We start from the raw sequence: 13539 nt of genomic DNA, 5'->3' as shown, positions 1-13539 counted from the left end.
GATTGCAAGTTGTTGTGAGTCAGTGACTGCTTTAGTGTTAAAATATGGTGCTGTATTTTTAGGATAGTGTGTTTATAATATCATTTCATGTAGATATCCACATTTATTTAATATTTTTCTTCTGCAGTTTTTATTGAAAATGCAATATTTGATATCTCAAAAACCTGATGTGATAGACAAAAACTGATGCCAGATTTGGAATCAGCACCCCAAAATTACCTTAAAACCGTTGGAATACCGTATGCCAGAAAAAGTGTGTTGACCAGTGTTATCTACAACATTCAATGCATATGTAGGGGTGTTAGAGAGAGAGCCGTTATGCATGGCAGCTTATGGGAAACAAACACAGTGGGCGGGGCTACGTGAGTGCACGGGGGGGGGGGGGTGCTCTCAACGACGTCCGCACCAGGCAGCCCGGGGCCCCACCCCTCAGCGGGGGTGGAGTATAAAGGGGGATGTGTCAGAGGGCTCGGGGCAGAATGTTAAAGCTAAACCAGTGAAGACCGAAGATCGTCTAGCTAGAGCCCTGGACTCCCCTGGGACGCCGCCCTTGTCAGGGCCGCGCAGGACCGAGCCAGCGGCGTGGTCCCGAGAACCAGAGCTAGTGCTCTGGGACTCCGGGTACCGTAGCCTGACTTACCAGTGTCGGGCCAGACAGCCTCCCCTAGCCCGTTAGTGGAGGACTAGGAGGTAGGTCAGAGATAGCTAGCAGTGTATTCCCAGCTAGCCGGGTGAGGGGGCCGATACCCCCTCTAGTATTGTATGTCCACAGTTGTGACTACTTGTACGGAATAAATACGTGTGCCTCACCAACGGTGTCCAAGAGTCATCAACGGTACTTCACATATATTGAGTGAATTAATACATTTTAATTACATGTCTAATAGCCACAAAACTACTGAGCATCCTCTTCATACTGCTAATTCCTAATTTCTTTATGAACCCTGTTTTTTATTTTCACCTTTTTATTGCTCCAGAACCTAGGCCTTCTTTTTGGATATTTCTACACACAGAATCTCTGGAAAACAATACATATTATGCCATACTAGTTTAGTGGCTATCCTGCTATTTATTTAAAATATGATGTTATCTGCATAAGGGGCCATCCATTAATGACGTCACGCACATAGAGGGGGGGGGGTTGAGAAATCTGACTTCACATCAAATCGCGCCACTTTAAATAAATATAGACAACGCGTTCTACTTTATTAAATATACTTTTTAATAAATGTTTTCTCCTACATCATCACTACAATTACAATAGTTGAAAGCGATTTGAAGCATGTTTTATTTTAGGGGGGGGGGGCGGCAGAGCTTTGTGACGTCATATTTGAGGGGGGGGTCTGACTTTTTGTGTGACGAAAGGGGGGGGGGGGTCAAAAATTGTCCAAAATCGTGTGACGTCATTTATGGACGGCCCCTAACCTATTCATACCTCCAATGTAAACAAACTTTTTATAGAGCTATACTAAATCTTGACTTAAAGCTTGTGACCGCCTGATGATGATCAGTTTAACACACTACCGCTTGTGTTGCGATCGAAACGCCGTAGTTTTTTGTTTATTTTATTTTTTATTAATTCGAACCTATCTACGTAACTTTACCGAAAGACCCAAAGAATAGAGCTATACTGTTCTCCCAAGCTTTCAGAGCAGGTGTGTTGTACATTGGAGCAGATGTGCATGTAAAGCTGCAAACTGGTAATTTTAATTTTCTTTCTAAATACTCCCGATTAGGCATGCTTTTGGGTTATGCCATTATAATTGGATATGCCTTTATGAGAATGGTGGTAATGTCAGACTCCACTTTATCGGGTGATGGACTTTTGTCATTTGACAGCTGCTAAAGAAGATGATCCTTTTTCTACACTAGATCATGTGGCTTACACATGAATGGTAAGCCGTGACAAAGCATTTATTGTAAATTATACCATATGGATTCGCCAAGGTTCTATACCCCATAGTCTAATGATACAATTGTTCTGTTGTCACCTGCCTAAACTATACTTTAGTAATCGGAGGCCAAACCCTTATGTAAAATGGGTACCGCTGAAATGGTAGAACAAGGTGGGGCATTGAAGCTGAGGTTTCATGGGATGAAGAGTATTGTCTTTTGGAAGTATCTTTGGAAGATTGTGGCTCAATGTGATTGTTTTGTGGTGATACGTGAGTCTCTCATCAACAAGGACCTGGGTTCAATTCCTGACTCTGAGTTTGAAGTTTGTATTTTCTTGTCCTTTCCTGCATGGGTCGTCTCCTTTGAGTTCTCTGGTTTCCTCCGATAGCTTAAAACATCAAATGTATACTCTTTGGTTCTTTCGGTAAAATCACGTAGGCGCAACACAAGCGTCCATCATCAGGTGGAAAAGCTTGACTTTACCGAAAGAACCAAAGAGTATGGATTCCTGCAGTCACAAAGCTTTAAATCAAGACATCAAATGTAATCGATGTTGGCCAGACATCCCAATGCAGGACCCTCCTGCAAAAAAGTATTTTCACTCTGTGTGGCTTTCCTGGGTAAATATGTAATTATTGTTAAAGTTATAACCTCTTCGCTTTCGTGTTGAGAAACGTATTATTATTTTCAGAATCGTGAATATTAATTTGGAATTTGTTTTTCTTTCTTTCCACCAGGCGGAGGCAGTAATGAGTGGACAAACCCTGGTGATTCCCATTGTGCTCTGGGGCAGACAGGCACCTACGCACTGCATCTCTACCCTTCTACTTACTGAAGACCACAAGACATTGGTCACAGGTTGCTATGATGGTCAGGTCTGCCTCTGGGATGTTACCCCAGACTTACAGGTACGTCTTTCAATCACTTGATAATGTAGTATGTCATGGGACCTCCTTTGCCAGTACCAAAATATGAGAATACGTTTTCCCCCTTTTTTTTCTGGCAACAAAACAGATGTTAAGATGTTAAAACAATAAACTGAAACCTTATACAAGGAATCATGTCTGTATTAACCACAATACTTGTGGTCATTACTCTGATAGTGCATTGTCTTTGTGCTGTACGCCTTTTGGCATCCTCTGGTCTAACACCTTTTGAGACTAGGCTCCAAAGAAAGCTGTCTCTGGTGTGGACCAATCAGTTTCAAAGCCAATGCATATATTATCAGAGTGTTTTTTTTGCATTCTGACCACAAGTATTGTGGTTAATGCAGACATGATTTCTTGTATAAGGTTTCAGTTTGGTGTTTTAACATCTTAACACCTGTTTTGTTGCCAGAAAAAAGGGGAAAACCTATTCTCAATGTAGTATGTATGTCAGCACTTAAGCTAATTCATTTGCAGGTATCAGTTTAATAATATGTATTTCAACATTCCTATAATACAGGGTTTTTTTGGGGTTAGGTCGCATAAATATATAAATGTGTCGTTTAACCGCCACCACCCGACACATCCAATTAGTAAGGTTTGTCACGTAAACAGAGCATTCAAATTCGTTACTAGTACAGCACACCAGTGTGTTGAAGAGCAAAGCCGCAACATTTACAATCTGAGAACGACGTTTCACCAGTAATTACAACTAGCTTCATCAGGCGAGGAAGCTAGTTGTTTCGTTCTCTAAATAGATGGGTAGATGTGATGGCATCACTTGTGAGCACTTCTTGAGCAATGTGGGGGGAGGGATTAATTAAGGCATATAAATGACAATGGGATATCCATTACCGGTTGGGTTATTTATATGGTACTCTTAGGTTTTTTCGGTAAAGTCATGTACGTGACTTTATATATATATATTTTTTTTTACCTACGTGACTTTACCGAAAAAAACCTAAGAGTATGATTCCTTGCAGTCACGAAAGCTTCAAATCTAGAATTATTTATATGGTAATCAACATACATTATGCATGCACATTATGCAAGCCCATTGCTCTTGTATCTCCTGTCGATTGGGTGTACTTAAAATATCCGTACCAATGGTAATCCCTATTGAAGTATAGGGCATGCATTTAGACAATGCATTATTTGATGATTCGCTTCCAAGCAGCACTAAGTCTGTAGATATCCGAACGATTCAAATAATTTTTATTTCTCGGAATTTCAATAGATTCTCTGATTATCCCTGGCCAGTAGCAACTAGTTTTTCACAGAACTTCAACACTATCCAAATCAATTGAGTGTCCTTGTTGGCATGCATGTTTTGCCACTACTGATAGTTGTATTTGGGAGTATTTAATATTTATTTTGTGTTCTTTTAGTCTCGTGCTGATCATTCGTCCTGTTTGCCCAACATAGCATTTGCCAAAAGTGCAATAATTTTTTTGTTTATAGCTTTGGTAATACATCTTTAGTACCAGTTATTTCTATATTTATGTACCGTGCCAAATCTGACTCGGATGTTTTGTTTTTCCAAACATCTGGATAGTTTTATCACCCCAACCTTGTACGGTATTTTAATAGTTATAATTACTTGCTCAGTTTCAACCCTCGTGTTATTTGATTTGGGTTTGGCAAACAATGCCCTGTTGATTTGTGCATCATAACCATCAAATTGCAGCGCTTCTTTAACAGGTTTAATTTCACTTTTCAGACTATCACCATCTGACACTTTCTTAACCCGTTGTATGAGCATCTTGATGAGAGAGAATGTCTGCATTCACATATAAGTGGGGATTTAAATTTAAAGGAATGTAATTACTACGCAGTCAATGTATGACCCATGTCTTGTATGTGAGCATTTTACATATGACATTTAAGTTGAAGCAAAATATATATTTAAGGTAACAATATTTTATATTTAGGACCTATGATAATGTAAATATCAGCCTGAAAGACTACATGTGGATTCATGCTTTTACCTTTAGTTTTGGACATTAATTCATATTTTACTTATTAGATTTATTTTGAAGAAAATTAGTGAGATAAGGTTCCCTAACCCTAAGATCTAAATGCCCTCCCCCTAAAAAAAACCTGATAGCTAGGTAAAAAAAATGTTCTGGTAATATGAATAATTTTGTATTACTGGTATTTAAGGATAAGTGAGTACATTTTGTCACCAGAGATGGGGGAATGCGTGGTTCCCGGAAATGTTTGCATCGGTTGAGTGGTCTGCAGGCCAACAAAGTTTGAGTAAAACTGTCCTAGACGGATGCTGTACTATTTCTGTCTGCTACAGCAGTGGTTTAACGATTTCAACATGATCTATATATTTACTTTATTGATCTGGTTAAGGCTTGGGATATAATTATGAGGCCAGAGTTTTTTTATTGTTCTCCACGCTTTAGAGGTCCCTGACTTTCATATAATTATTAAGCACTCTTATGATGATGGACAGACCAGTTCAAACTGCATGGCCATGCCTTGGAGCCGTTTTTTGTTCATCATGGGGTGCAACAGAGATGTCCTATTTCAATATTTGTTTGGCTATGTAGTTTGCAAATCCTTCTTTGGCTTTAACAATGGAATATACATCTGGTAGAGATACAATATCAGTGTAATTCCTCCATCTCCTACCTGCCTACCAGGTAGGGTGCCCTCTAGCCAGTAGGGCATTGAGGCAGGAGGAGTGGGGTCCATGGGCATGAAGAAAGCTTCCACTGAGCACTGAGTGCTAACAAGCACTGATCTGCATCAGGGTACCACTCTCACACAAACACTATGGTAAAAATAGAACTCAATCTTACCTAATTTATCCGTTTCTCTCTGCATCTATCCATTTATCTCTGCATTTCCTTTTTATCTGTCTCCGTTTGTCTCTGTATCTCCGTTTTTTTCTTTAGCTCTGAGAGAGATGTGGAGCTCAGCATTAAATATTGCACATTAGCAATGTATTTCAAAAAGCGAATCCCCAGCTAAACTTAAGAGATGCAATCCTGGAAAAATGCTCCTTCACTGAAAATTACTTAAAACGATCTCTAATTTCCCGTATAAATAATGTCAAAATCAGGGGTTGCATTCCTAGCTGACATTTCTGGAAAAATGTTTTGTTACTAAATGTCATAAAGCGTACAGAAATGCATACGATAAAAAGTTGACGTACATTTTCACTTATAATAAGTAGAAATAATTGGATAAAACTTACCAGAGATGGTTTAAAAGCTTTCTGATCAAGGCCTCTCGGGGTTTAGCAGTGGTGGAGTTATGCAAACAAAGGGGCAGGATCAACTGCCTCTTCATCTGACAATGAAGCTGGAGCTTCAGGAATGTTCACCAGAGGAACCCGGCTTTCTTCTGGGCTCTTCAAACCTTCTGGCTTGATAGCAGAGCATTTCAAAAATCTGTCTAAAGACACCTGGACATAATTTTTCTTATTCTTGGTTCTTTCGGTAAAGTCACATAGAAGGGAAACAATAAAATAATAAAAATATAAAACAATATTGTTTAATATTTCTATATATTTTATAAAAAAAATATTAAACAATATTGTTTTATCTTCTTGGTTTTTTCGGTAAAGTCACGTAGAAGGGAAGTAATAAAATAATAAAAATAAAACATAATAAAATGAAACAATTCTCACGACGTTTCGGCCACAACGCAAGCAGCCGTCCTCAGGTGAAGAATGAGACAATCCAAGCTAGGAGCTTACATATAAGCTGGGTTGGGGGTGGGAGAAGAGCGCCTTAACAAAAAGAATGTGCATATCAAGAGGAATTTAGCATATACATGGGAAATGCGCAGGGGGCGGGGGGGCTTCAAAGTCATACCATGCCCACGCACTATGCAGGATCAAGTGCACCAAGGGGGGGTGCAGGGATTAGCATTAACAAAGGAAAGGAATGCCAATGATATGTAGCTGCAGTTACTAAACAACACCGTAGAAAACTAAAGTATAAACTACATACAAAAAACTAAAATATAAACTGCATAGCACCATCAGTATACTTACTATACTCTACAATAAGCTGAGTTACTAGCAGCAAGTAATACATTACAATTCTACGTCGTAAAAGTTATATAATATGCTTCCATCTAAACTTTATTCTCTTACATCAACCGAGCATATACCGTACTATATACTGCCATAGATAAACCCAACATTAAATTATATACTGTATTGCAATAAACCACATTTCAACATAACACTATGTATTATTCTACCTACCCTAATGTGTATCAAAATGGTTTATTACGTCCTTCCAATGATTGCTAAGCCAGAATCCATCTTCTCGATTAAAATTGTCTCTGTGTTTGTATATGTGGATCGCCTCATGAACAAATCTCTCATGATAGCCAGGTGGCTTGCAGAGAACCTCTGTCTTGGAGAAGTCAATGTCATGTGAGCCCACTGAGTTGTAACAGTGATCTGCCACGGCTGAGGTGTTTGTCCTACCGTGTTTCAGGTCAGCTTTATGTTCACGGATGCGGTCCGAGACATGTCGTTTGGTTTGTCCAATGTAACTGCTACCAGAGGCAACTTAGTTTGTAGACACCAGGGTGCTGTATGTCTGGAACCACATCTTTTACAGACGGTACCAGATCACGGATTTTATGTACTGTGTTGAATCGGACCTGGATCTTGTGTTTAATCAGGATTTTGGAGATCTTTTTTGTGACCCCAGCAATGTAAGGTAAGGTGATGGTCTTGAAAGGCTCCTCAACAGGATCCTTCTTGATGGTTGGAGAGATGGCTTTGCGGATTGTGTAGTCGGAGTAACCATGAGTTCACTGGAAATGTGTTCATGGTCGGATATGCATTGGGCTCTATGATATAGAGTCTTGATGAGGGAATTCTTCTGGGATGGATGGTGGTGGGAATCCGGTTTTAGATAAGCGTCCGTATGGGTGGATTTCCTGTAGACAGAGTGGCTCATTGAACCATCAGGTCTCCTTTTGATTAGGACATCCAAAAAGGGTAGCTTGCCATCTTTTTCGACTTCCATGGTGAATCTGATGGCTGGGTGTATGGAATTGATGTGGTCAAGAAATTGGTCTAGAGCAGGTCGGCCATGTGGCCAGATGACAAAAGTGTCGTCTACGTACCTCTTCCATAACGTCGGGCGTAGAGTGGCAGTCTGGATGGCGTCCGTCTCAAATTTCTCCATGAAGATGTTAGCTACAACCGGAGATAGGGGGGAGCCCATTGGGGTGCCCTCAATTTGCTTGTAGAAAGTTTTATTCCAGGTGAAGTATGTATTGGTTAAGCAGTACATACTTCACCTGGAATAAAACTACAGTATATAATTTAATGTTGGGTTTATCTATGGCAGTATATAGTACGGTATATGCTCGGTTGATGTAAGAGAATAAAGTTTAGATGGAAGCATATTATATAACTTTTACGACGTAGAATTGTAATGTATTACTTGCTGTTAGTAACTCAGCTTATTGTAGAGTATAGTAAGTATACTGATGGTGCTATGCAGTTTATATTTTAGTTTTTTGTATGTAGTTTATACTTTAGTTTTCTACGGTGTTGTTTAGTAACTGCAGCTACATATCATTGGCATTCCTTTCCTTTGTTAATGCTAATCCCTGCACCCCCCCTTGGTGCTCTTGATCCTGCATAGTGCGTGGGCATGGTATGACTTTGAAGCCCCCCCGCCCCCTGCGCATTTCCCATGTATATGCTAAATTCCTCTTGATATGCACATTCTTTTTGTTAAGGCGCTCTTCTCCCACCCCCAACCCAGCTTATATGTAAGCTCCTAGCTTGGATTGTCTCATTCTTCACCTGAGGACGGCTGCTTGCGTTGTGGCCGAAACGTCGTGAGAATTGTTTCATTTTATTATGTTTTATTTTTATTATTTTATTACTTCCCTTCTACGTGACTTTACCGAAAAAACCAAGAAGATGAATCCCTGCAGTCACGAAAGCTTTAAATCGAAATTTAATATTGTTTTATATTTTTATATATTTTATAAAAAAAATATTAAACAATATTGTTTTATATTTTTATTATTTTATTGTTTCCCTTCTACGTGACTTTACCGAAAGAACCAAGAATAGGAATCCCAGCAGTCACGAAAGCTTTAAATCAAAATAAATGTTTTCTTCTGCTGGTACAGCTCCTTGCAGCAGTGAATGCCAGGTATTTATTTTGGTATTGGTGACGGTGGTTGAGTTTTCATTTCATTGCCCTCTTCCTCTGCTCGTTGTTCTTCCAGCTGCATCGGATTCTCATTAGACAGGTCCTCACCATGGGACTCGAGCAACTCCACCACATTCGACTCCTCCACATTGTCAGTCCACTTATTTTGCAATGTAGTACTGTTTGTGAAATAACACAATGGCAACAACTTAGAGCTGGTCATTCATATAGAGCAAATCAAAGAGCTCCCGTATAGCCTACCATTTATTTAGAACATTTATTTCACTAATGTTCAAATTTAAACTAGTTTAAACTGGTTTTTATCGAGTGTGTAACTGCAACTGAACCTTGTGTGACCATTTTGAACTGATGGAACTGTCACCAGTTACATTGGTTGTTGGGGTAACCTTAACTATACCCGGAAATCAGTCGAATTTCTACTTCTGTGACTCTCACACACACATGCGGTTCGCCCCCACAAATAGCCATCAACACCGAGAGCGGTACTCAGAAAATAATTTCAACGGCGACAGAGAAAGCCAGGAAAGACACTGTCGACCTTTTGTATGACCCGGCTAGCTCTGACCTGTCGGGTGTACAATGACCCAAGTGAAGCAGCAGTGGTGACCATAGTGGTGACGAGATGGGGGGGGCGTGGGTTAAATCCCGGTCCTGGCGCCTGCATATTTGGAGTTTGCATGTTCTCCCCATGGTCACGTGGGTTTTTCTCCGGGTCCTCTGGTTTTTCCGTCCCCCTTTAGAATCATGCGTTTCGAGTATTTGGCTGCGATACAATTCCACATGATAAGCCACTTCGGTGAGTTATCATTTATTGCCAGGTCGCTTCTGAAAAAGAGCTATATAGCTCAATGGGCCTTACCTGGTTAAATAAAAAAGAGTTTAGTTGAGTAAGTCCCCAGGTTGTGGAAGATCTGACTCTCGGAAATTTTCCCATAAATCATGTAAAAGAAAATGCGTACATTTTTGTGTTATTTATGTAAGCGCAAATAGCGCGGCAAGGTTGCGGATGAATACCGTGGCGAGAGACGTAAGGCAAGGCCGCCTTTCGCCTCGCTCCACCATTAGGCCGCCATCACCTAGCCCAAGCTTCACTAGGATTAAGGTAATAAGAATTGTTTTGTAGCGTCACGTAATTCTCTTAATTTTGTAGCATTACGTAATTGTTTTTTATGCTTAGAACTATATATTTTCCCCCATGGTTCTGTTGCTAGTTTTCTAGCCTAATGCACGGTAAACGAACATTTGGAAGTAAAATTGGAATCATCGAGAGTATTCCATATGAATAAAGCGCTCTAGCTAGCATTTACCTGTTATAAACCTTTTTCATGTGTAGTACCCCAGTAATTACCCTGTAATCGGGTAATTTGTATGGGGTAAGGGTAAAAGGTAGGGTTAAGGTAGGCTCGTTGTTTTTGCCTTGCTGAGGCCTACTGGGAGCACAGCAGCTCCTACAACCTCGTCTCCCATCGCTGCCTTATAGTGGTATATAATGACCCTCTGTGCGCTGGTTCGATTAGCGCTCACTTCTCCAGCAACGCATCTTGAGTGCTAATTACGGTCTGCCTGTACTGGTCTGTGTTAAAGGATTTGTTGTACTTTTTAGAATATAAATCATGCTAAATCTTCCCTGCTGAAAAATTCAAACCAGCACATCTAGGCTGTTCTGATGCAAAACAAAAAATAAAAATTTCTACCACATTTCCCAGCAGTTCCGCATTAGCCCCACCTGATTCAGCGCATCGTGATTTGCAGACCACGATGCATTTTAAATCTGCCGCATTTCACCGAGCTTTCTGCAAACCCATTTATTTATTGATGAAAGTACTCTGTATTGCAAAGAGGCCCCATGGCTTTGCAATGCGAACCCTGTAAAATGTCAAAATAACGGAGCTGCATATAGAATCTCGCGGAGCTGCAAAGAGAAATGTGAAATGTCTGGGATTAAAAATCATTCTCAGACATTACACTTCCATTGGAGCTTCAGGAAACTGAGGTAAGATTTCTATTTTTGATTTGCTATTTTTTTCCTTTTGCATCAGCATAGCTGTGTGCTGATCTGATTTGTTTCAGAAGAGAATAATTGAGCATTTTTTAGACATGTAAAAAAAGCGAATTTCAGGATCAACTGTCTCGCTGATTTGGGGGGAACTTCTGGTAAGTCTCGAGTTGTGAGAATTTGCGGATCATTGGAGTGCGGATATTAGAAATCTTGTATGTGTTTTTGTGTTTTATAAAAAAAAAAATACATCGGTAATACATTGGTCTCGTAAAGTGGCAATGCATTTGTTGTTTACGTTGTTTTTGTCCAACCTACAGATCAGTCCACGAGCCTTGCTGTTTGGTCACTCTTCAGCCATCACTTGTCTCAGCAGGGCGAGTGATGGGCCTGAAGAGGTCTACATCGTCAGTGCATCTGAAAATGGGTCAGTAGCAGTCATGCCAATCTTATCCACAGCACTTGAACATAAACACATTCCTGCAGAGGGAGCTGGTAGGAACGTTGGGTTGCTCGGTCAATGGCCAGGGTCAACGGCGGCGTGGTGTATTCCGCAAATATGTCCGACTGTGAGGGCGGGCACAAGCCGGCGTGAGTAGGTTAAACGTTGAGTTTTATAAGGGCACCACGGGGTGACCAGCCTCTCCCCACCCAGCCCCACCCCTCCCACCCCCCACCCAGCCCCACCCAGCCCCACCCTCCCCACCCTCCCCACCTAGCCCCTCCCCCACCCTCCCCACCCAGCCCCTCCCCACCCTCCCCTCCCCACCCAGCCTCACCCTCCCCACCCAGCCCCTCCCCACCCAGCCCCTCCCTGCACGACGGACGGATGAACACAATAATCCCCTGTGGGCTGGTGTAACCAGGAGGTTCCTACCAGTATTACTTGTGTATCACAGCCGGTCATAAACCTTAATATCTATGAATAATATGTAAACAGTTCACTCTCAATTATCTCTTGGCAGATTATCCAGGTAGGGGATTAACCGTATTTCTCCGCATCCTTTAATGCACACCCTGGTTCTAGTCACTGCCCCTCACTCGTTGCTGGTCAGTGAGTTGGTGCCTCCATCGGCAAGTAAACCTATGAGTTTGAGAAACATTTAAAATTGATGACGCATTCTACGTCTTTAATTGGCTTCCATTCTACGGAGGTAAATAAACACGTTTTGCCGTCTAATTTACATGGATTTAGCATTATCCGTGTGTTTATTTTATCCGAACCACTCGTATGCAATATTACCCGCTTGCCTGTAATGAATGGAAGCCCAATTAATGTGCTAATGGTATGAGGAGGAACGGTTTGAATTTATATTTTTAACTTTCTGTATTGCAAAAATAAGGTTGCAGATGATCCGCCAGTGAAATTATTGACCCACAATGGTCGGCTATTTAATCAAGCAATTGAATAGTAATAGTGATTGTGTTGAAAGTTGTATGCATGATTGCATGCTTAGTGGGAGACTGGTGTAGTAGCTGCAATTGGTACAATTGATCATATTTGTCAGTAGGTTTTGTCCATAAAAAATGCGTTTGCACTTCAAAAAAATATGAACATGCATGCACACATCAACACATAATCAGATATTTTTGTAAACTCATTAGGTGGGTTTGAAAAGCTGGTTGGAATTGCCCACGTGGTAGATGATTGATGTGGAGCAGTTGTTACTCTAAAGCCTGCCCTCCACATGCCACCCTTAGCTGTGTAGAATGGCTAACATGTTCACAATTATTAACTTGTTTCTTTCAGAGAAATGTGTCTAAGTGATGTAAGTGATGGACGTTGCCTTGAGTTCACGAAGCTTGCCTGCTCTCACATAGCAATCCACGTGAGTATCACTCGTCTTGGACATTGCACACTGACCAAAGAAGTCTGGACATTGGTTGTGACACCTTAATATTTTTTGCACCTTTTTTAAAATATATATCTTGATGGAAATGTAATTGTGATATGTACAACACATTTGTATTCATTGATTATTGTTAGGAATGTTTTAATTTCTGAATATTTCATGATATTCATATGTGAACACTTACCCGTTAATGGAGTTACATACAGCATGAGACACAACACCTTGTAATCCATAGAGGTAACATAAGCATCATTTGGGCTCTCGTAGGTTTTAAATGGACTTGCACAGTGTGGTGTTGTTGTGATACATAAGAGCCCTTGATGTAACTTGTCAAATTACCACAGCCATGAGGACGTGAGCCAGCCCAGTTCACAAACAGGGAAGCTGTGTTCAGCGTGGATTCGCAGAGCAACTAACAGGAGTCACATGACTCAAGTGCCAGATCACATGACTCGCAGCCAGAAGTCTTCACATAGACATTGGCACCCGAGCCATCCTCGGAACCAGTCCATGATGCTACTGGATAACGTAGACGAGAGATTCACATTCCTGATTTTATTTTGAAAAATGCCCAAGCCTAGGTTAAGCCTTGTGAAATATTGCTTTGTGAAGCTGCACAGGAGGACTGGAACAAGAAACAAGTTGTGTTGGGGCATTCTTAGAAAATCTCAGAATAGTTTTGGCCCAAT

General features: G+C 40.9%; 1 protein-coding gene across 2 annotated transcripts in view; it reads left to right on the top strand.

Moving 5' to 3' along the window:
- Window positions 1-13539, top strand: part of LOC144951681 (WD repeat-containing protein 7-like) — a 78109-nt gene that overhangs the window by 15984 nt on the left and 48586 nt on the right. For both annotated transcript variants that reach the window (XM_078881987.1, XM_078881979.1), the window contains exons 2-4: window positions 2634-2804; window positions 11318-11424; window positions 12748-12826. In XM_078881987.1, the coding sequence (XP_078738113.1) occupies window positions 2646-2804; window positions 11318-11424; window positions 12748-12826 (345 nt within the window). In that variant the 5' untranslated portion in view covers window positions 2634-2645. The remainder of the gene's footprint in view (window positions 1-2633; window positions 2805-11317; window positions 11425-12747; window positions 12827-13539) is intronic.

This window comes from Lampetra fluviatilis, chromosome 3 (genome assembly GCF_964198595.1).
Source record: "Lampetra fluviatilis chromosome 3, kcLamFluv1.1, whole genome shotgun sequence".
Classification (NCBI taxonomy): domain Eukaryota; kingdom Metazoa; phylum Chordata; class Hyperoartia; order Petromyzontiformes; family Petromyzontidae; genus Lampetra; species Lampetra fluviatilis.
The sequence above is the reverse complement of the archived record's forward strand: the minus strand, read 5'-3'. Positions and strand labels throughout refer to the sequence as shown.